This window comes from Sander vitreus, chromosome 18, assembly GCF_031162955.1.
Source record: "Sander vitreus isolate 19-12246 chromosome 18, sanVit1, whole genome shotgun sequence".
Classification (NCBI taxonomy): domain Eukaryota; kingdom Metazoa; phylum Chordata; class Actinopteri; order Perciformes; family Percidae; genus Sander; species Sander vitreus.
Genome location: NC_135872.1, coordinates 26,459,863 through 26,484,461, shown reverse-complemented (window position 1 = coordinate 26,484,461; position 24,599 = coordinate 26,459,863). Strand labels below are relative to the sequence as shown.

Below are 24,599 nucleotides of genomic sequence, written 5' to 3'. Positions count from 1 at the left end.
TACATAACTTCCTGTAGGCTACAACACATATTGTTAATTGGTTATGTATTTTTTTCAAATATACTGTATATCCTATAGTGTGTTTATGATTATATGTCATCACTGCAAAAATATCAAGTCGACATCAGTCAAACTGAAAAAGTTACTAAATGATACATCATCAGCAAATTGTGCAGATTCAAAATGATCCATCCAAACAATCCCAAATGTTGCGTTAGGGATCTTCTTCCTCACCCACTTCTTATTATTCACCATTTTGTACATGACTGTAAAAGAGGGTATCCAGATCAGATCCTGTATTCCTGTGACCTGCACTGTTATCTTTTACCTTTGCAAGTGGAGGTGATCGAAGCACGGCGCTCTTACCAGGCGGATTAAGAAAAACGTGCGCTGCGCTCCTGCTCAGACTCCACCGACCGCACGGAGAACAAATCCGAGCCATCTCACGCGGAGGATTTGTAGGTTGAGGCGAAATTGCTTCCCCCTCCTCTTTGAATTTAAATACCGTGGCATCATGTATAGAATCCCACTATGTTTAATGCGCGAAGCGAGAGCGGAATGCGCGTCCTGTGCGGGGAAAGTTGTGGGAGTAACCTGCAGTTTTTAGACTTTTGGAGAGGGCTGGGACGCTGGGCATCATGCACACGGATGTGGTGCTGGTCAACCTGCTAGTTTGGATGGTCGGTGTGTCCGGGCAAATACTGCTGCAATGCAGACACAGGTCAGTTCATTATGAAAGATTTGCAGGAGAGACTTGGCAGACTTTAAATGCGCCGTGCGTAAATACGCGTAGCGTAAAGCTGACAATTTGTCACTTTATGTCTAATTAAATCGCATGTGAAGTTCCACACTTTTATTAAAACAAGCCAGGCATCCTGCCAGGTGATTCCCTAATTCTTTTCAGCACGGCTGCATACAGTATGTTAAAGTTATTCAAAAAAGTATGCGTGTCAAGCTGGAGATCAATACAGTTGCACAAAGAAAACATCTTCATTCAAGAAGGTTTTCAAACAAGCTGATCTGCGTTTGTAAAACTACAAGATAAATAACAGTCTATTCAAGATTCAACTTTCGAATTTGACAAACAAACAAACAATCTCAACTCAAGGTCCACTTTCCTCAGCAGATCGAGTTTGCTCAGTTGCCGTGGAATTCCAATTTTAGATCAACTGCTCTAGTTCTTGGTTCTGCTGACTGATGTCTGACATGCTTATGATTATTGTTGTTCAGTCACACAATATAATATGCTGTTTGAGGTCTGTAGAAAGCCTCTCGTGGCTCCAACTGCTGTCTGCCTTCTCACATGCTTCATATATCCTTTATCGTTTCACTGCTAATTTAGATGTCTGCGCAAATGTCCTTTTACAGCCTGAAATCCCAACATTTTCTTTTTCAGAGTAACTATCATTCTGATGCTGAAGACAGTGGGATGTGATTCAAAGCTAGTGAACCTTGAGTTAATGTATAATCCCCCCCGCCAAAAAAAGAAGTTTGGGAGGATTGTTTTTCACTGAACAGTCAGATTTTAGATTTGTCTTTTTTCTTTCCATTGAGCCCAGTTATGAAATTAACACATGACGCTGTTGCATTTGGTTGTAAATAAGAATTTTCCCTCTTCTGTCGCTCGGGCTTCTGTCATGATGATGTAATGTTATTATTCATTCTGATTTGGTTGACACAGTCGCTGATCTGACACAATATTGTTAGGCTATGTAATAATAATATTATTGTACATTAAAGGACAATTCCGGCGCAAAACGAACCTAGGGGTTATTAACAGATGTGTCCCCACTCTGTCGCTCTCTGGGACATGTTTTCATGCTAATCAAATGAGTTTTTAGTTTGAAAGACGCTAGCATGGATCGGCGATTAGCTTACAACGCTAGTATTCGGGGCAATGTTACAATGTTCTCAACGCTTCGGTTAACATTTAGCTAAGTCATTATGCTACCGTTGAAGTGTGGTGATATTTTGAGCCTTTTTAGTGGTATAAATAGCGTTTTGTTTTTACTTTCCCTGTGCCCCGAATACTAGCGTTGTAAGCTAATCGGCGGTCCGCGCTAGCATCCTGCAAGCTAAAAACTCATTCGATTAGCATGAAAACATGTTCCAGAGAACGACAGAGTGGGTACACATGTGTTAATAGCCCCTAGGTTCGTTTTGCGCCGGAATTGTCCTTTAAGGGCTGGGTATCGCCAATGTTTACCCGCATCGATTTGATTCCGATTCACAAGGTCCAAGGTACCAATTTAGCTTGATATAAAAGATTCTCAGGGAACTTACGCTGTAAATTCTACAAGCAAGAAACAACCCCTTACACATTTGTGATAATACACCAGGTTCATGTTTACATTAAGAATTGACTCCCCAAAAAAAAATAATTAACAAGACCAACATTACATAAACATATTGAAAGATCGATTTCTAGATTTTATTAATCAATATCAGATCACTCAAACAAATATCAATTTCAACTGTAGAACCGAATATTTGAACCCAGCCTTAATGCACAATATTATTACGAAATAAAGGGATCAGAATTACATTTTAAAGTCTTCTCGAGAGGACAGAGTGTAAATGGAACAGTCTTGTACAAAGTACTCGAAAGCAATACTTGAGTAAAAGTACAAGTATCTTACCAGAAAAGGACTTTGGTAGAAGTTAAGCTCCTTGAGCAAAAGTCTTAAAGTGTCTGATGTTTACAGTACTTAAGTATCCATAGCAATTTTCTGATATTAAACGTACTTAAGTATTAGAAGTAAAAGTTAAAAAAAAACGTTGATTATGAACTTTATGGCCAAAGGTGTGTAACGTTATCTTCACCACCACTGTCGTCTGGGCGGGTGTTCATCGTCTGTTACCATGGCAGCAGAGCCTGCACCAGGAGCTTCCATGACACTATCAGTCAATATGGTTCCTCTTCTTCTTCTTTAGTTTTGGCCTGTTTTTTTGGGGGTTTTTTGCCACTTGGCCACAAACAGGCATCAGGTCACCAACTGGAATGGATCGTGCATTATCTTGGCAATTTAGGAGCAATGATTCTCCAAACTTCCTTTTTTTCAGTGTAACAAATTTCTTCTGATTTTTATTTTCTAGTAACGAGTAACTAAGATGCTTAGGGGAGATGTAGTGGAGTAAAAGTATACATTTTATTTAGGAAATGTAGTGGAGTAAAAGTAAAAGTTTCCGGAAATATAAATAACGAAGTGGAGTACAGATACGTGAAAATTCTACTTAAGTACAGTAGTGAAGTACTTGTACAACACTGAAAGGGAATGCCTTAAGACCCTTTTCATTCATTTGAGGGACACAGCCCCAAGGCAGTGGCTTTGGGGCTGGTTGTCGTGAGAAACAGTTGATGCTTACCTTCCTCTTGATGCGAACACGATTTACTTCTTCTGCTCTTTAAATATTCCAATCTATCATGAAACTGTTTCCAACGTGCAACGAATCAAAGAAACACATCTGAACAACAAATAATTATTGCTCAGATACTGCTGCTGTTGTTTAGATCACACCATATCATGTTTTAAATAGAAGTGTTCCACATGAGAGATATACCAACAGCTTTCAGTACACCAGCAATTACACCAGTATATTCAGTCTTGAGTTTTTGGGCACACTGTCACAGGGCAGATCGGACCTGGCTACTGTGTGTTGGTGTCTTTTTTTTAACTGGGCTGATGTGGAATCAGGACAGAGCCCGCCAACATGCTTGGTAATCAGAGCTCCATTTTTAGCTGACAGCAACAAAAGGTGACGTGTGCCTGGTTAGAAGAAAAAAAATCACTTACTCTGATTACGTAACCTGTAATCTGAGTGTGTCAATGTGCTTTCTGAATTATTGCTATTGTTGTGACTTTGAGAAAGGTTGGCTGGGGGAAAAGGCCAGCAGTTGAATGCCATTTTTAGTAAAGCACAAATGTACAACATGTTATAAGCTACTGTCTTTCTGTTGTGCATCTGTCGAAAGATCCAGTTTGGGATTTGAGAAGCTTAGTTGGGTTATAACTGGAAATTTACTTCACGTGCCTCCAGGGGTTGAGTTGGGCTGAGGCTGTGCGGAGATCAGCCCCGGCCTTTAGGCCTACGCTCTCTTATGTCATCAGGGGACCCTGAACTAGGAACATCTTCAAGAACATCTTGTGTACATCACAACTTTACCGGGGTTTTTCCTTTTTTTCTGTCAATGGGTTTTCTCAAAAGCCACAGAGCAGCGACCTCTGTCTAGGCGGTGGTAACGCACCATAATGCTAGTTGCTACCTGCCATACAATGGAAAAAAAGGATTAAGAAAACTCAGTGCACTTGTCAGTCAGTCAGACATCACAGATGGCAGAGAGTGATAGAGAGTGAAATAGGTTTAGGGGCTAATAGTGTAAGATGTAAAGTAATTCCGGTTTAATATAACTATTAAAACCACTGTTCTATTCATATTACTTGGTATTATTGTTATCTCCTTTAGGGATAACATCATTCCTATATTTGATACAGATACACAGGAGGGTGCACTTACAGAAAGATGTTGTCATTAGCTGTAGTGTAGAGCACTGCCAACAGTATCTAAAATGACTTTGATTAGCATTTTCGTGTTCAGAGCAAAGGGATGTCTCACCTTGATATATTTTATTTACAGTTTGTCAAATGGTATCAATCAGATTTTGTAGTCTATGCGCACACAGCTGCATCCACGGCATTCTTGAATCCACAGAGCCCAACACATAACAAATCCAAATGTAACCCCTTTAACACAATTCAATTCAGTTTCATTTAGTGTCAAATCACAACAGGAATTCACAGATAGCGTAGGTCTAGACCACATTCTATAATTGACAAAGAACCATTTAAAGAACATTTTAAAGGAAAACATATTGGCTTTAGCATTGTTGTCAGAAAAGACAGTATTGCAGCTTAGCATGTTTCCAAATTATCTGATGACACATTCTGATCATTTTTGGATTTAATATATTCTTATTCTTATATTACAGTAAATATATTACATATTGCACCTTTAATGTTTTCAACAAGGAGCATATTAAATGAATTAAAATATTATAAACCTGGGCATGTTATTTAAACTCTTGTGTCAATGGGAACATTCTTGGTATATCCATCCATCCATCCATCTTCATCCGCTTATCCGGGGTCGGGTCGCGGGGGTAGCAGCTCCAGCAGGGGACCCCAAACTTCCCTTTTCAGGGCCACATTAACCAGCTCCGACTGGGGGATCCCGAGGCGTTCCCAGGCCAGGTTAGAGATATAATCCCTCCACCTAGTCCTGGGTCTCCCCCGAGGCCTCCTCCCAGCTGGACGTGCCTGGAACACCTCCCTAGGGAGGCGCCCAGGGGGCATCCTTACCAGATGCCCGAACCACCTCAACTGGCTCCTTTTGACGCGAAGGAGCAGCGGCTCTACTCCGAGCTCCTCACGGATAACTGAGCTTCTCACCCTATCTCTAAGGGAGACGCCAGCTACCCTCCTGAGGAAACCCATTTCGGCCGCTTGTTACTGTAGTTGTGCCAGAAAACTTAAAACATTGTAAACATCTTATAACTTGTTTTAGATATTTTAACAAATGGCGAATGCTGTTGTTTTTCTTGAAAGAAGAAGTTTTGAGAAGTGCAATGCTGAAACAAAACCTCAATGAACACATAAATAGGCAGAAACGAGAAATCACTTTACTGGTTAGTTGTGGAAGTTCTGAGAAAACAGTTTGAAAAGAAAGGCCACTTAGAGAGTCAACAGTCAACTGTCAAGGCATGTCCTAATGTTTATGCAGTGTGAATTTTCCTAGTCGGTAAGTAATTTTTCCGATAATTCCGGCACGACATGAATGCAGCACATTCACACTGTTAATGAAAGGGAAAAATAATGTGTATTTGCCCCAAGATTTGGATCTGCTCCAACATATAATGGGTTCTTTCTAGGCCCATGCTTCCATAACTTCCACAAATTTTCATGAAAATCAGGTCAGCAGTTTTTCACAAACCGAACCGAAAACATAACCTTCTTGGTGGAGGTAACTACTGAAATATATATATATAGATGTTTCAAATCATGGTTTCAGAAAACAGAAATGAGGTATACAGTATGCAATATGCATGTTCACTTTTCCAGAACAAAAAATGTTCAAGAGAGGCTAGAGCTTTGTGTTTGTTGTGCGCTAAGCCATTTTCATTTTGTTTGTCCTGGCCTGCATTTGACTGACTCCCAATGAATTACATTGCTGTGTAGGGGATTTCTACTTAACAAGCCACCCTTCTTAGTATGTTCTGTACCGTCAATTTTGTTAAAGGGGCAAAGGCCTTGAAGCCAACCAGACAGTCCGTCCTGATAACTCATCAGGTCTTTGACCGCTCCATGCTCTATACTTAGTCAAACGCTTAATCATTTGTCAGTTTCACTGCATCCAAGCTGATAAGTAAAAGGTCCTATGACATGCTGCTTTTTGGATGCTTTTATATAGGCATTTTTATGATGTAAATTTAGGGAGCAAAAGCAATATCGGCTCAAAATATCGGCTCAAGAAAATCGGCAGCCCGTATCGGTCATTGGAAAAAAAATCGGTATCGGCATCGGCACTAAAAAATCCATATCGGCCGATCCCTACTGGTAACGTTCATAAAGTCCAATTTACAACTTGCACAGGACACTGTTACAGAAGTTAAGAACTTCCTGTCGTCTCTTTGGTCGATGACATGCTGCTTTTCAGATGCTTTTATATAGGCCTTAGTGGTCCCCTAATACTGTATCTGAAGTCTCTTTTATATAGACCTTAGTGGTCCCCTAATACTGTATCTGAAGTCTCTTTTATATAGGCATTAGTGGTCCCCTAATACTGTATCTGAAGTATCTTTTATATAGACCTTAGTGGTCCCCTAATACTGTATCTGAAGTCTCTTTTATATAGGCATTAGTGGTCCCCTAATACTGTATCTGAAGTCTCTTTTATATAGGCATTAGTGGTCCCCTAATACTGTATCTGAAGTCTCTTTTATATAGGCATTAGTGATCCCCTAATACTGTATCTGAAGTCTCTTTTATATAGGCATTAGTGGTCCCCTAATACTGTATCTGAAGTCTCTTTTATATAGGCCTCAGTGGTCCCCTAATACTGTATCTGAAGTCTCTTTTATATAGGCATTAGTGGTCCCCTAATACTGTATCTGAAGTCTCTTTTATATAGGCCTTAGTGGTCCCCTAATACTGTATCTGAAGTCTCTTTTATATAGACCTCAGTGGTCCCCTAATACTGTATCTGAAGTCTTTCCCGAAATTCAGCCTTGGTGCAGAATTACAGCCACTAGAACCAGTCCCACAATGAGCTTTCCTTAGGATGTGCTATTTCTGTGTCTGTAGCTTTAAATGCTATTGAGGAGGAGAGGGGGGGCAAGGTGGAGGGTGGGGGTGTGGCCTTGACCAACTGCCATGCTTAGCTTGTTTGCAAGCTATGATGTCTCTCTCTTTCTCATGGGTGGGCCAAATTCTCTGGACGGGCAAAGCAGATAAAGGGGAGGTAACCTTTCCCCTTATGACAACATAAGGGGAAGATTCCAGATCGGCCCATCTGAGCTTTCATTTTCTCAAAGGCAGAGCAGGATACCCAGGGCTCGGTTTACACCTATCGCCACTTCTAGCCACTGGGGATCATAGGCAGGCTGGGGGAACTCATATTAATGTTAAAAAACCTCATAAAGTGACATTTTCATGCCATCGGACCATTAAGGTAAAAGAACTACCACTAAGAAAAGTAACGTCATGGTTCAAAAGAGTTAACCTTTCCTAGTGATAGGCCTTCTCCAACATCTTTCAGTGGGTGTGAATACTTACTGCAAAGTAGAGGGACAGACAACAACCTCACCCAAGACTACTTTTTAATTACAACGAATGTTATAGATTTTTTTTCTTTTGTGTTGCAATTTTGTATGTGTCTTTGCCTTGGAGTGGAGGTGAGATGGTCAAAACCACTCTTTCAACCATCATTAGTGAGTTTAGGTTAATAGTTTAGTTAGCAATTGCTCACTGTTCTTTAGGAGACTGTATGCCGATCACTTCCTGTAGTGGAAGGGCGTGATAACTCAGCATCTCATGAGTTTCTCAAAGTGAATGGTTAAAAATCAAAACAATGATGCTGAATTATCTTGTTTCCTGAGGCTTATTTAACACACACTACCCTGCCCTGCCTTCATCTACTCATCACTCCTACTAATCTTATTAGATTTTTCCTCCTTTGTAGAGAGTACATGTTTTTTCAGCTGTTTATGTAATGAATAAATCATGTCACAGACTTACAAAATCTGTTTTTCTGTTTTTCAACATGCCCCTCTTACTTTACAATTACTTTGAAGATTTACCCAATTTAGTGTCACTGCTATTAAACATTGCATAATGCTTGCATAAAATCACGTAATGTTTTTCCCCCTTTCAGATCAAAAAGAGAAATGCCTCTAACAGAAGGATCCAGTCGCAATATTGGCAGGTATGACACATTTGTGTTTTTTGATTTTTTATTCAGACCAATTAGCACAATGGGGTCAGTCCTATGTTCCCACAGCCCAATGGTCACACAGCCCTATGTTCCCACATTTCTAAGAATTGTTTTTTTCACTGAAAATTAGGCCCTATGTTCCCACAGCCCTATGTTCCCACAGCCTTCCCACAGCCTAACTTATGTTAGGGTTAGGGTTACATTCCATCTGTAGTCTATTGCTACTGGATAATAGGTTGGGTGTAATTGGCTACTAAATTGGGAGAAAGGGGGATTAAATCTGATACACATTTATGAAAAATGGAAACGGGAATGGGAACATAGGGCCTAATTTTGGAGAAAAAAATCTTAAAAATGTGGGAACATAGGGCCTGTGGGAACATAGGCACGCTCCCAGAACGACAATGGGCAAGGATCTTATACTGGAGACTAAAGTAGCATAGTCTTAGAGGTACATGGTTAACATTTTAACCACACTATTGTTGGCTATATCTAGTGAGGAGGATGGGCCGCTTCCTAAACCCAATACAATCCATTCTTATCTCTCAGAATTAGGTAATGTATAAGATTATTCGCCTGTGTTTCATAAACTCAATACGATGACAACAAGCAACAATGCAAAAAAAATAGAACTAGAACACTGGTGTACCCAACATAGAAAAGCTTGAATAGTTGCTAAATAGCACAGGTGATTAGATAGAGGCTTGGGAGAAGCATTTAATTAGTACATGTAGCTGCAAATAGCCATCTAAATGTTCAAACACACAAACAAATAACACTGTGGCCACTTTATTACACCTGCACACCCAAGCCTGGATTATCAAACACTGGGCAAAGTGTTACTGCATGTCAAGTTTAGTTTTTAATGCGTGCAATTTTTTAGGGAATTTGAAATTAGGGTTAGGGTGTATTATTAGTGTAGGGTCAGGATCATGTATGGATTTTGTGGCCCTGTCTTATAGACAAATCCGGCAGCTGATTTATATTTTCACACTCTCAAGCACTGCCACCATTACTGTTAGGATGGCAGTTCTGACACAGAACACAGAGATTCATCACGAGACACAGAGTAGCGGGTTTAACACAGAGTTTGAATGGAATCAGTACTTAGGAACAACAGGCTGGAGGGAACAGGGCTGAGGGCTGCAGGACTGGCTGAGGCTGGATGTCGGGCAGGCAGAGGTGGATCCAAAAAAATCACTCTTAGATCCAAGCGTGGAGGAGTAGATCACAGAGGAGCAGTAGGTCTTTTGGGGAATTATTGTAAAGATTTACAAGGAATATGTTTACGGCATTGTCTACTATCTAACTGGGACGTTTTGGGACCGATTGGTGGGATTGCTGTGGACCAAATGCTCATGGCGATACACTGGTAAGAGCAAATTACTTTTAACCATGTATTCATCTTATTTAAATAGCTCACGTTACTGTATTGTGTGAACAGTTAGCTGCATTTAACATTGTAGAAAGGCATCAAAGGCTACGTTTAAACTGCAGGCAACGGTGGCCCAAATCCAAGTCCTTGCATTCAGTTATACCAACTGAACATGAAAGGGGATCAACTGTAGTTGTAGCAGCCAGTCTCGCATTGCCAGACCTAGCTCCACATTTCTTTAAACCAATCACAATCGACTTGGGCAGCGCTAAACTCTGGATTCAGGAGCATTTGCACCCTGATAAAAGAAAATTGTTCACATAATACAGTAATGTGAGCTATTTAAATTAGCTGGATACTGGATGCTGGTTAAACGTAATATGCCCTTACCAGTATTTTGCCCTGTGTAACGTTACTTCGACCAGCCACAATCGGTCCCACTTGTAAATCTTTACAAATATTACCCAAAGAAAACCAAGTGGGCCTGCCTTGTTGCACGATCCAAATTTTCTTCAAAACTTGCCATTTTCAGCGTGAAGCATGGCGAGGGACATCCGGCTATCCGACACACCGGATAATCGCCGGAACATCCGGCGCGATTATCTGGTAAATGAACTCGTTTATCCAGATTACAGCAGCCATAGTACAGGATGAGCACATACATATGCACTATGCAAAAATTGTAAAGACTGGATCAATTAGAGAGAAATACCATAACAGGTTTATTTCAGTATTGTGCAAAATGATTTATAGAACAAACTTGGTGCGCATCAAAACTTCATATGTAGTGGTTAGGAAAATAACAACATTTGTGTTTTCCAAAAAAATCCATCAGCCCCATGTTCAAGAGGAGTCCAGATATAACTAAAGCCTGGGGTACAAAGTCAGAGCAGCTGCTGAGGATAGACGACCATGACTTTACAATGCGACCAGGATTTGGAGGTAAGGTTTATCTTTCTGAACTGAATGGAGCTGTGTCAATCACTCGTCATGCAGGCAGCCATTCAAATATGCTTTCGGTTTAATTTCAGTAAATTCATTCAATTTCATTTACAGTATAAGCCACGTCAAGTGTTATTTTAGACTTTAAACTAAACCTCAACCCTCATCATCTGCTTTATACATTAATGTAAATGTGGGAGGTGGGAGTGTCCAGCACTGGCTTGTAGAGATGACATAACAGAGTAGGATTATGTCTGAGCCATGCTGCTGTAAGCCAGTGATTAATTACCAAGCAAGCAGCCACAGTCTGTAGCTTTTTTCAATAACTCCCATCCTAATCTGCCACATTAGCCGCGCTCCAAGCCAGAGTCTGTGTGCTTTTTAATTTTCACACTTGCATTTCCCCTATGAATCTCACATAGTTATTAGTAGTAAATAATTACTGGATTTAGTCTCATTTGTAACTGGAGGTTTCTTATGCAAAATGTTGGAAATCCGTAAAGGAAAGTGAATACTGTGAGTGCAAGGTGTGGTGCAACATACAGTATTTTTCAAACAGCCCTTCGCAAAAATCATGCAGGATCCATTTCGTACCACCTCCTGACCAGGTTGGCTTATTCGATCAGCTTGGTTACCATGCAGGCTGGCACAATGTGTTGTTGAGATTTGGGAGGTGTACACGTTAGGTTCTCTGAAAACTGCATTAACTGATAGCATCTTTCCTGGTAGATCCACAGAGACATATCTACTCTTTGCACGTGTAAGATCATCATTTTGGTTCTCTGTCTGCACACAGGCTGTATGAGTCACACTGCTCTCACCAACCCCAACCCACCATAAACCCAAATAAAACCAGAAGTGGCCATTTCCAGTACAGATGAGCCTTGTGTACGCTACCTGCCCAGCATGAAACGGCATAGAGAAAAAAACCTGCATTTCTGTTTGTTTTGAAGTCTTTGTGAATCCTAGTGCTTAGGTATCCTTTAACGCATGACTAAGAGAGTTGTTCCCTTACCCTGATATGCATACGCTGTTTTCAAAATACCTCAATGATTAATGAGGGGTGTGCAAAGTAACTTAACACAAAATAAAAACCTATACAGGGTAGGATTTGTGAAAAAAAGCAGAGGGGGCAGGGGGGGATGTTTTTTGATCATGCACAACAAAACAAAGAATGCATGCAAGAATTAAATCCCCCTGCCTGTAGCCGGCTCGCAGTCACCTGTTGGTGGCTAAACAACTGGTAGCTGGCGTCCCGGAGCTCTGCAGCGGCCAAATACAACCAGCAACTTCTGCTTGGATATGATCCTTCTATGGCACTGTGTGTTCAAGTTACAGCGCTTTATTTAGCTTTAAATACTTCTATTTTAGGTATATAATAGATATGGTCTATTGGTAAAGTAGCATTGATCACTTTGAGGGGGGGGATGCATTTTGTCCCCACCGGGGATAAAAAAAATAATTCAGCAGAGGCAGGGAGATGTAGACCAGAAAGGGGGAAATCCCACGCATCCACCCCAGAAAATCAAACCCTGAACCTATATAACACTATAGTTCATCCATCCCGTCTAACCCCTCTCTATGATGTCAGGCTTTTTGTCCTGCTTCTGAGTGTAGCCACTCAGAAAATATATGCTATAACTGCTAAGGGAAACATTCTCATCAAGGGTAGAAGTAAAACTACTTTGACCATGTAGATAAATAATAGATAATAGATAAAGCCCTTTTTAAAAATGTAAAATGATGGGAAAAACAACAGCATGTAGGCCTACTGTAATGTCAATTAGGATTAGAGCACTCACTCCACCGGCTGTGTGCCATTGTATGGGAAATCTGCACCCAGCTGTTTTGATGGGGATTTGGATAAAAGAGAACAGAAGTGATTGTTTGAGGAAAAATTTTTGGCATTAAAAGGAGTCACATTCTCCAAATAAACCCGGATAATCCAGACTTCCAATTGAGCCACGTAGGCTACATCTGCACTCTTACTGTCTGCTGCTGTATTTGAACCTAACACTCATGTCAACACGACTGTAAATTACAGTTTAATGAACATTTGTAAACTGCTGCATATTTTTCAAGGGCCTGCAGTCCCTGTTGGAGTGGATGTTCAGGTTGAAAGTTTGGATGCTATTTCAGAGGTCGATATGGTATGTCTGGAACAAACTTTAAGTAAGAAAATTCATGCATGTTGTTAGTTGAGATAATAATGTAACCAATATTTATTTTCTTGTTTAAGGACTTTACTATGACCCTGTATCTGAGGCACTACTGGAAAGATGAACGTCTGTCCTTTAGAAGCAACAACAACCTGAGCATGACCTTCGATAGCCGCCTGGTGAAGAAAATCTGGGTACCTGACCTGTTTTTTGTCCACTCTAAGAAGTCCTTCATCCACGACACGACCACTGAGAACGTCATGCTGCGACTTTACCCAGATGGCAAAGTCCTCTACAGCCTCCGGTAATTCCCCGTCTGCATGGCACAACACTCGACATTGATGAAACAACTGAAAGTACACAACGTCCTCATAAACAACACACTAGGGTCAATTGCCAATGACTCCCAAAACAACATACATGACCGTTCTATTTAATGTTGTGAAATGGCCCCACAGTGGCCGTTTTAAACACGTGACGGTAACATGTGACGGTGGTGGCAGTTTTAATCATGTGACCGTTCTATTTAACGTAAGGGTGGCAGTTGGAACTACTTAAGATTAGGCAACAAAAAAACGTAGTTAGATTTAGGAAAAGATCATGGATTGGCTTAAAATGAGTCACGGACGTGAGCACGTCCAGAACATTAAATAGTCACCGTTGACTTTTGGTTTCGCATAGGACACAAACACCGGTCTCCTGTGTGAAAGCCTGTGTTTTTTTTTTATGCATACACCACCCTGACCATCTTCCCTACATGAATTTGGGGCTCCTACTTCCTTGTTTGTTCCTTGGTTGCACTCGCAATGATTACTGCAGCCACTATAGCACTTTAAAGCACATTATAAGCTGCTTGCACATCGACCTATGTGGCTGTTTTTTAGTGAGGACAGTCTGGAAAGTTGCTGTTAATTCCGGAACAGTTTGAAGGAATAGTTAAACATTTTTGGAAATACACTTATTTGCTTTATTTCCAAGAGTAACATGGATCTGTTACTACTGGAACTATTCTTGTTGAGCACCTTATTATGGCAGTGAATAAGTCTATTTCCATCCACCTATTTTTATGCACAATTTCAATTTGGGCATAAAAAACATCAAGTGGAAATACTGGAAATTCTAAAAGAATAAATATCTAAAAAAAATTGTACGGTAATGTACTAGTCAGAGCTCTGAATACAACAGAGACATTTTTCATGTTATTAATGACACCTGTGCTCTTCCTACTATGACAACCCAAAATGTCTGCAATGAAAATGGTCTTTTCCTTGATATCTACTCAAAATTGTGTATACCATAGGTGTTACCTAAAAAAAATCTATAACAAAGTGTTATGTAGCCATGCAAATTAATACAAACACATTTAACACTACAGTTCCACAATATGCATTTTAATATATTTCAATGTTTTATTGAGTACTAGATACATATAGTACATGTAATACTTTAAGGTTGGGCAGGTTATAATGTTAGTGGGTGTTTAGGAATATAATTGCCGGGGGCTGTATTGCCAAGACAAAGTGTCACCAACTGCCCCAGTACAAGTTGAGTATTTGAGGGGATAACATTCGGCCAATTACTACCGCTAATACGGCTGAGCAAGACCTTGTAATTTTGACGGGAGATAGGAGCCAAGATAGTGGATTTTTTAATCCACATTACAGAGCCTGACAGAGATTAACAGCTGGCCTGGCCATCTGCCTCCTGTTATGACCACTCAGACATAGTACCGCTCCCTGATGGACTAGGACAAACTAAATTGAATTGATAACATCCACATCTATAAATCTTCATTCACCAACGTTCACTATTTGATCTGAAACAGCTAAATGTTGAGGGCGATTGAAAGATATGGGATTGATAGCAGGGGCTTAATAATACTTTACTAGCTGGTGTATGAGGGAAGAGTAGTTGGTGGTATGCGGTAGATATAAGCATACTCATCAGTGATCACATGGCCTGGGTTAATCTGTGTGGGTTTGGTGCTGGTTGGAGATTTTCCAGACTAAGGCAGATTGGCGAGTAAGGATGACGAGGTTGTAGACCTTGCCTGCAGACCGTGTATGGGTATCTCGTCCTATGAGCTGGATTATGTTTTTTTCATTTCAAATCAAATCTCTGCTGAAACCCCTGACCAACTCAGTATTTGCCTGCGGATATGAAAGGCTAATGCTCTGCCAAAGGTTAGACATGCATTATGGGCCCAAAGTCATTGGGCACTTAGTCTCGCTCCACAGCACTGTGTCAGTGCTGGAGTATGATCTGACTACACCGCTTATCTATTCTGGGATTGGTTAAAAACCCATTCTGGCTTGTTTGGATTTCTTTAAACCAATTACAACCTTCCTGTTTTGGCAGCAAATCTTTGGAGGGACCTGAAATCTGCCATTGAGAAACGAAATCCTGCATGCATTCAATACTACCAGTAGACTGATGCAAGAAGCTTATGGATGTCTACAAGAAACATTTAGAGGCCGTCATTGTTTCCAAAGGGTGTGCAACCAAATATTAAGGAAGAGTGCCTTTGTTGTGGTCCTTGTCATATTATATTTTTCTTCGTTAAAATCACTACATGTAAATTGAAACAGATTTTTTATTTTGTTTTCGTAGTCAAATATTCTGACCATAAAAAGTTGGTACACTGCCATTTTTTTCTGAAGATATTGTGTATAGGTTATACAAAAAAAATGCAAAGGTGCCAATAATATTGACCAGAACTGTATTCCCAGATAAACAACCTTGTCAACCCCTTTGCGAATATACCTGAAGTTGTTTTTGAACTCTGGAACACAAAAAATCATCATAACACTACAGCGTTGTTTTGTCATTGCAGGGTGACAGTCACGTCCATGTGTAGCATGGATCTAAGTCGCTTTCCTCTCGACACACAGACATGCTCTTTGGAGATAGAGAGCTGTAAGTGATCAAGCTTAATGTGACTTTATCCTCTCCTCTTTGGTTACAGTATTCACCAACTGCATTTTAATATTTCCTGTGACATTTGTAGTCTTTCTGTAGTGGCAGAAGCAGTTAGATTATTTCTAATTTTGTCATGTTTTCTATAACCATGTGAATATGCTAGATCAAGAAAATGCCAAATTCTTATAAAAGACTGGAGACTGTGGAGGGTGTTCTTACTGCATTGTACAGTCTTCCCTAGGCTGTTATTTTCATATCAGATACAATACCATTTGTGCCACAGATATTAGTTTCTGCTTTTTGTCTCTCCAGATGCGTATACAGATGATGACCTGATGCTGTACTGGAAGAAAGGGAACAGGTCATTAAACACAGACGAGAGAATTTCTCTCTCCCAGTTCCTCATCCAGGAGTTCCACACTACCACCAAGCTGGCCTTCTACAGCAGCACAGGTACTGACAGAAAGTGCAGAGCTACGTTTTAATTTAGGCCTTAGGTCTGTGTGACTACTAACATCATCTCTTCTCCAGGCTGGTACAACCGTCTGTACATCAACTTCACTCTGCGGCGTCACGTCTTCTTTTTCCTGCTGCAGACCTACTTCCCAGCCACTCTGATGGTCATGCTGTCCTGGGTGTCCTTCTGGATCGACCGCAGGGCCGTCCCTGCCAGAGTGCCACTAGGTAGGAGTGCTTGGCCGTTGTTGGCTAATTGGTGCGTCGGTTAGTTAGGCAATTGCTGGAATTAGTTCTTAGTTCTAGCTGTTGAGCTGATCAGGACAATTTTTCACGTTTTTTTCACTAACCCTTTTATGGAAGCCCAAAGATGACTTACGTAAAATAATTGGGGCTGTCAAAATAACGCGTTAAAAAAAGTAACGCAGATTAATCCATTCCATATTGAACTTTGACCCAGAGCCGTTCTAGCCACCATTCGACTGTAAAATGAAAGAGGGAGACGAGAATGCGCTGCCTGAATCATTAATTGGAACATTTACTTAAAATCTTCTTCCTGAATAGGGTTGGGTACTGAAATCCGGTGCTAATACGGCACAGGCGCCTTTCACGACCTGTATCTACCAGACCGAATAGCAACGCGGATTTCGGCGCCTTATTTCGGTGCCACTGACATGTCTGCGCTTCTCTCGGATGCTCTGAAACAGACGTTACAGGCAACAGAAACATCGCTGCACGTGATGCTAGTTAACACTATACTCGACAGCAGGTAACGTTAGCCTACCACTAGCTAGTAGCTGGATTAAACACGGTTACAATGCTGACATCCATCCATCCATCCATCCATCCATCTTTGTCCGCTTATCCGGGGTCGGGTCGCGGGGGTAGCAGCTCCAGCAGGGGACCCCAAACTTCCCTTTCCCGAGCCACATTAACCAGCTCCGACTGGAGGATCCCGAGGCGTTCCCAGGCCAGGTTGGAGATATAATCCCTCCACCTAGTCCTGGGTCTTCCCCGGGGCCTCCTCCCAGCTGGACGTGCCTGGAACACCTCCCTAGGGAGGCGCCCAGGGGGCATCCTTACCAGATGCCCGAACCACCTCAACTGGCTCCTTTCGACGTAAAGGAGCAGCGGCTCTACTCCGAGCTCCTCACGGATAACTGAGCTTCTCACCCTATCTCTAAGGGAGACGCCAGCTACCCTCCTGAGGAAACCCATTTCGGCCGCTTGTACCCTGGATCATGTTCTTTCGGTCATGACCCAGCCTTCATGACCATAGGTGAGGGTAGGAACAAAAACTGACCGGTAGATTGAGAGCTTTGCCTTCTGGCTCAGCTCTCTTTTCGTCACAATGGTGCGATAAATTGAATGTAATACCGCACCCGCTATGCCGATTCTCCGACCAATCTCCCACTCCATTGTCCCCTCACTTGCGAACAAGACCCCAAGGTACTTGAACTCCTTCACTTGGGGTAAGGACTCATTCCCTACCTGGAGAAGGCACTCCATCGGTTTCCTGCTGAGAACCTTGGCCTCCGATTTAAAGGTGCTGATCCTCATCCCAGCCGCTGAAGGTCACAGGCCGATGATGCCATCAGGACCACATCATCTGCAAAAAGCAGCGATGAGATCTCCAGCCCACCGAACTGCAACCCCTCTCCACCCCGACTACGCCTCGATATCCTGTCCATAAATACTACAAACAGGATTGGTGACAAAGCGCAGCCCTGGCGGAGGCCAACTCTCACCTGAAACGAGTCCGACTTACTGAGAACCCGGACACAGCTCTCGCTTTGGTCGTACAGAGATTGGATGGCCCTGAGAAGGGACCCCCTCACCCCGTACTCCCGCAGCACCTCCCACAGTATCACCCGGGGCACCCGGTCATATGCCTTCTCCAGATCCACAAAACACATGTAGACTGGTTGGGCATACTCCCAGGCTCCCTCCAGGATCCTTGCGAGAGTAAAGATCTGGTCCGTTGTTCCACGACCAGGACGGAATCCGCATTGTTCCTCTTCAACCTGAGATTCAACTATCGACCGAACCCTCCTTTCCAGCACCTTGGAGTAGACTTTACCGGGGAGGCTGAGAAGTGTGATACCCCTGTAATGGGCACACACCCTCTGGTCCCCCCTTTTTTAAAAAGGGGAACCACCACCCCGGTCTGCCACTCCTTAGGCACCGTCCCAGACTTCCACGCAATGTTGAAGAGGCGTGTCAACCAAGACAACCCCTCCACACCCAGAGCTTTAAGCATTTCTGGACGGATCTCATCAATTCCTGGGGCTTTGCCACTGTGGAGTTGTTTAACTACCTCAGCAACCTCCACCAGGGAAAGTGACGACAATCCCCCCCCATCATCCTCCAGCTCTGCCTCTACCATAGAGGGCGTATTAGTCGGATTTAGGAGTTCCTCAAAGTGCTCCTTCCACCGCCCTATTACCTCCTCAGTTGAGGTCAACAGCGTCCCATCCTTAATGTACACAGCTTGGATGGTTCTCCGCTTCCCCCTCCTGAGGTGGCGAACGGTTTTCCAGAAGCACCTTGGTGCCGACCGAAAGTCCTTCTCCATGTCTTCTCCGAACTTCTCCCACACCCGCTGCTTTGCCTCTTTCACGGTAGAGGCTGCAGCCCTTCGGGCCCTTCGGTACATTGCAACTGCCTCCGGAGTCCTCTGGGATAACATATCCCGGAAAGACTCCTTCTTCAGTCGGACGGCTTCCCTGACCACCGGTGTCCACCACGGTGTTCGTGGGTTACCACCCCTTGAGGCACCTAAGACCCTAAGACCACAGCTCCTCACCGCAGCTTCAGCAATGGAAACTTTGAACATTGTCCACTCGGGTTCAATGCTCCCAGCCTCCACAGGGATGCACGAAAAGCTCCGCTGGAGGTGTGAGTTGAAAGTCTGTCGGACAGGTGCCTCCTCCAGACGTTCCCAATTTACCCGCACTACCCGTTCGGGCTTACCAGGTCTGTCCAGAGTCTTCCCCCACCCCCTGACCCAACTCACCACCAGATGGTGATCGGTTGACAGCTCCGCCCCTCTCTTCACCCGAGTGTCCAAAACATATGGCCTCAGATCAGATGAAACGATTATAAAATCGATCATTGACCTTTGGCCTAGGGTGCTCTGGTACCAAGTACACTTATGAGCATCCCTATGTTCGAACATGGTGTTCGTTATAGACAATCCATGACTAGCACAGAAGTCCAACAACAAACAACCACTCTGGTTTAGATCAGGGAGGCCGTTCCTCCCAATCACGCCTCTCCATGTGTCTCCATCATTGCCCACGTGCGCGTTGAAGTCCCCCAGCAGAACTATGGAGTCCCCGACTGGAGCCCCATGCAGGACTCCACTCAAGGTCTCCAAGAAGGCCGAATACTCCGAACTCTTGTTTGGTGCATATGCACAAACAACAGTCAGAGTTTTCCCCCCCACAACCCGCAGGCGTAGGGAGGCGACCCTCTCGTCCACCGGGTTAAACTCCAACGTAGCGGCGCTCAGCCGGGGGCTTGTGAGTATCCCCACACCCGCCCGGCGCCTCACACCCTGTGCAACTCCGGAGAAGAAAAGAGTCCAACCCCTATCCAGGAGTATGGTTCCAGAACCAAGACTGTGCGTAGAGGTAAGCCCCACCAGATCTAACCGGTAGCGCTCCACCTCCCGCACAAGTTCCGGCTCCTTCCCCCACAGAGAGGTGACATTCCACGTCCCCAGAGCCAGCGTCTGCTGCCCAGGTCTGGTCCGTCGAGGCCCCTGACCTTCACTGCCACCCATATGGCAGCGCACCCAACCCCAGTGGTTCCTCCCACAGGTGGTGGGCCCATGGGATGGAGAGATAGGTGCCACATAGCTTTTTCGGGCTGTGCCCAACCGGGCTCCGTGGCAAACCCGGCCACCAGAAGCTCACTGACGAGCCCTCCATCTGGGCCTGGCTCCAGACGGGGGCCCCGGGCTTCCTCCGGGCAGGGTCACTCCATCTCTACCTCGCAATGCTGACAGCTAACGCTAAACAGTGTAAAGTGTGACTGTGTTTTACTGTAGAGGATTCAACACCGGGATGTAACAATCTGCAGCTGCCGTCGGAGAAACACAGACAGTGCGTTCAATGAAACTGGTAACCTACAGCCTTGCGGTGCATTCAAAGTTGTTGTTAAAGGCCCTTTTCCCATCTGGTGGTTGTTTTTCTCATTCAACAGCAAATTACTAGTGAAATAAGTTATTGTTATAGTTATTACATTATTATTAAATCATTTAATTTTGACCATATGGCTTGGCAATAAACAAGGCGTTCTTTAATGTCGCCGACTGTTGTTTAGTACCCTTTTTTTTTTTCTTCTTTTTTTTTTTACTTTCTTAAAAAGTATCAGTTAAGGCACCGGGCAAAAATTATGTATGCGATTAATTTAGATTAATTAATCACAGAGTATGTAATTAATTAGATACATTTTTTAAATCGATTGACAGCCCTAAAAATAATATAATCAAATTGAATTTATTTCTCCATTTGTATGGAGTCTGGTTTCACCTGCTCTGAACTTGTTCTTCTTTAGGTATAACTACGGTGCTCACCATGTCCACCATCATCACTGGAGTCAATGCCTCCATGCCCAGGGTGTCGTACATCAAAGCTGTGGACATTTACCTGTGGGTCAGTTTTGTCTTTGTGTTCCTGTCGGTGATAGAGTACGCTGCAGTCAACTACCTGTCTACTCTAGAAGAACGCAAGGAGAAGGCACTCCGAGAGAGGGTTAGTATCAGTCAATCATCTCCATGCTCAAAGATGCCACGAGGTACATGTGAATTTATTAAAGTCATAAAAGCACTATAGGTTTTTAACCACAGTAGTGGCACGGTTCTAGGAAACTAGGCGATATTGTGTGGTACGTTGGTCTAGTCCAGGGGTCGGCAACCTCTTTAATATGAAGTGCCATTTTAAAATGTTCTTGTAAATCAGTGTGCCACGTCAGCATTAAGCCTGCCATGATCTACCTAGCCCGCTCAGGCATTCTGTGAATCAGAGGCAGAGTTGGGCTTGTCTTCGTGGATGCGGATGGGGAAAAACTTAATCAAACTATCAAACAGGCTGTGAAAGAGGTCATTTGGCGTGCGGATTGGAACATTTCCAAAAAACCTCTTGCACACTTATTGCTAGTGCGCCATTGGTTGAGCTACCTGTGCCTAAGGTTGCTGACCCCTGGTCTAGTCAGTCAGTCCACTACTTTTGTCCATACTGAAATATCTCAACAACTATTAAACTGCCTTTATCCACCTTGAAAAATATTGCCTGTCTTGGCCCATCCATCACTCACCTTATCTGCTGCTGAAACTCAGATCCACGCATTTATTACATCCAAAATTGACTACTGCAGTAGTTTACTCTATGGTTCTGCCAAAGCCCTAAATAAACTACAAAATGTCATCCAAAACTCTGCTGCCTGCCTCCTCATCCAAACCCGCTCCTGTGACCACATCACCCCTGTCCTCCAGCATGTCCGCTAGGTCTCTGTTCCCCAACGCATCCAGTTTAAAGTCCTCCTCCGCACCACTAAAGCCCTCCATAACCAGGCCCCCTCCTACCTCACAGACCTGCTCCACCGCTATAATCCCCCCGTAACCTCCGCTCCTCCGACACAGACCTCTTCTCCTCACCACTCAGGACCAAGCTCCGTACCTGGGGTGACAGAGCTTTCCCTATCACAGCCCCCTCTCTCTGGAACTCCCTACCTATACACATCCGTGACTGTACTGACCTGGACACTTTCAAATCACTTACCAAAACACACCTCTTTAGATTAGCCTTCACCCTCTAATATTACATTTCACCTGCTGTTACTTGCTGTTTTTATTGCTTCACTTGTTTTTATTGTGCTTAATGTACTGGTTTTACTGTAGGCCTACAGTGTCTTTGAGTACTTTAAAAAGTGGTATATAAATAAAATGTATTATTATTATTATTATTATTATTATTATTATTATTATGCTTTGATTGCCATGCAATTTTGGGCCATTTATTCAAAGTCCCCAGAGGATGAATCCTAATGATGTTGTTGGTTTAATTATCCGGTCCAAGCTATAATTTGTGCAATACTTTGGTTTACCATATGACTAGATACCTGCCATTAGCCTCAGCTGTACTTTGTGTTTCGTGCTAATTAGCAAATGTTAGCATGTTCGTAACTACAATTGCCAAAATGGTAAGCATTACTGGCGAACATCAGCATCAGCATGTCACTGTGTACATGGTAGCATGCTCAAAGCACCGCTGTGCCTAAATACAGCCTCACAGGGCCTCTAGAAGTGTAGTCTGAATTTTAACCTAAATACTAGCTGATATTTGTGAAGTGGAAAAGTTGTTCAGCCACTATATTCAGAATTTGAAATAAAAAAATGACGGGCAGTAAATTGAATATTACTGAAGTTATGAGTAGTCATGCAGTAGTCATTACATTGCAAAAAATGACATTTATTCAAGTAATTATTGTCTTATTCATTCATAAAATCACATTCCCCCCAAAACAACATTAACTAATTTAAAATCATGAGTATAAATTATAAAAGTATTTTTATGAAGTAAAAAGTTCTTGCATTGCTAACAAGTTTTGGGAACATGTAAAGTTTTAGAAAGCCATTATATACATTTGTACTTTCAGCTGTCATGTACCTGTGGTATGGCCCATCCTGGCATGATGTCAGCCAGCTACAGTGAGGTGAACGCCAACACGACAGGGAACTATGGCATGCCAGAAGTGAATGGGGTGAAAAAGGAGAGGATACTGGTGGAGCTAAGGATGGAGAACGACCAGGTCACTGGCCATGTTGGCTCCAACGCCTACAGCAACGTCTGGATCGACACGCATGTCATAGACAAGTACTCCCGGGTCCTCTTTCCTGGATCTTACATACTTTTCAACATCATCTACTGGTCTAGTTACTCCTAACACAGATGGGACTCAAACAGACCTGTGGGTAACCGAGGTCTGAATACTTCGAGCTAAAGTGTGAAAAATCTCTGGAGAATTGTGCACTCAGCTTGCAGATTAAAGCTTTTGTGTCTTCAGATTTGAAAGAAAGAAGATGGAACACTTCAATTGAAAAACATAACTGGTGTACATCTTAAGGCAGACCTAACTCCCCAAACACATTCTACTTCACCTCGGTCCTTGAACCCCAGAGGACATGGAACAGGAGCAATAAAGCTAAATCTTTAGTCAGCTAATCAAAGAACAACAACAACTTCCCAATGGGGCTTCATCTTGTCACGGTTTGTGTTCCGTAATGTGTCCTTTATGGACGTTGAATGTTTGTCATGGTGCAGAAATTTGGAATTTAAGAGTTGTAATCTGCCAGTTAGTGATGTCCAAATTAAGCTTCTTAAACCATTTGTTGTATTTGTTGACCCAACTAGATGGCACCCTTGGTTTAAAGAAAAGGGATCAAGGAATGGCAATTCTCAAAATAAAGAAAACGCTTCACAAAGCTTTATTTGGGCATCAATACTGCCAGTTGTTAATTGGGGTTTTTCTTAACTGGTTCTAATCAAGGGTTTGAAACAAATTGTGGCAGTGCATCATTAAATACGGAGCGTAAACTTTTTGTCCAACCGTTTCTGCTTTGTTTGGTTGTCGAGTTTTATATTTATAAAACTCAGGTCCATCTTTCACTACCAGGGTCCTACGTATATTATTCAAGCAAGCGCAATGGGAAGTGCAAAGCATTAGGTCTTGGGCACAAGGACAGTGTGGGTGTCTCCAAGACACATGACAACACAGCCTGTTCTCATGAACCATTCGTTCAAAAAGCTACGAAAAGTTTAGCACTGTAATTCGTAAGCATTCCACGTTTTTCTGCTGTATTCACTACATTGACGGCCGCTGTATAAGAACGCGGCAGTCAGAGAGCGGAGTTCGCTTCCCAGGGAATACTAAAGCCCTTCACCCAGGAAATGTGTGCTCCTTAAGAGTGTTTTTATCCAAACCACGATCTTTTTCCTAATCTTAACTGGTCGTTTTGGTGCCTAGTCTTAATTTTCATTGCGGCAAAACACTTAACCTTAATGTCCGCCGAAACGACCGGCAGCTCGCAGTGCTTTGTACCCGGCTCAAAGTCACCTATTTTCGGGTAACTGAAACACCAACTACCGCTGATACAACGGAGGTCTGTAGCCAGCGTCACGAAGCTCTGTAGCGTCTTAAACAACTAGCAACTCCCGCTCTGCGTCATGGAGCTCGTAGTCAGCCGGCGTCACGTG

At 42.9% G+C, this 24,599-nt stretch overlaps 1 protein-coding gene across 1 annotated transcript; it reads left to right on the top strand.

Moving 5' to 3' along the window:
- The first annotated feature begins 638 nt into the window (after window positions 1-638).
- On the top strand, window positions 639-23,289 carry LOC144533262 (gamma-aminobutyric acid receptor subunit rho-1-like). Its single transcript, XM_078274513.1, has 10 exons — window positions 639-721; window positions 8,428-8,478; window positions 10,698-10,804; window positions 12,887-12,954; window positions 13,044-13,267; window positions 15,797-15,879; window positions 16,195-16,335; window positions 16,414-16,566; window positions 20,902-21,098; window positions 23,002-23,289. Exons 1-10 carry the CDS (start codon window positions 639-641, stop codon window positions 23,287-23,289), a joined length of 1,395 nt encoding a protein of 464 aa, XP_078130639.1.
- Window positions 23,290-24,599: the final 1,310 nt, after the last annotated feature.

Bases quoted from the DNA above. Each gene is read 5' to 3' on its own strand.
- LOC144533262 (XM_078274513.1), top strand. From the start codon at position 639: ATGCACACGGATGTGGTGCTGGTCAACCTGCTAGTTTGGATGGTCGGT. The intron at 722-8,427 runs GTCAGTTCATTA...TCCCCCTTTCAG, and splicing joins CTGCTGCAATGCAGACACAG to ATCAAAAAGAGAAATGCCTC. The intron at 15,880-16,194 runs GTAAGTGATCAA...TTGTCTCTCCAG, and splicing joins CTCTTTGGAGATAGAGAGCT to ATGCGTATACAGATGATGAC.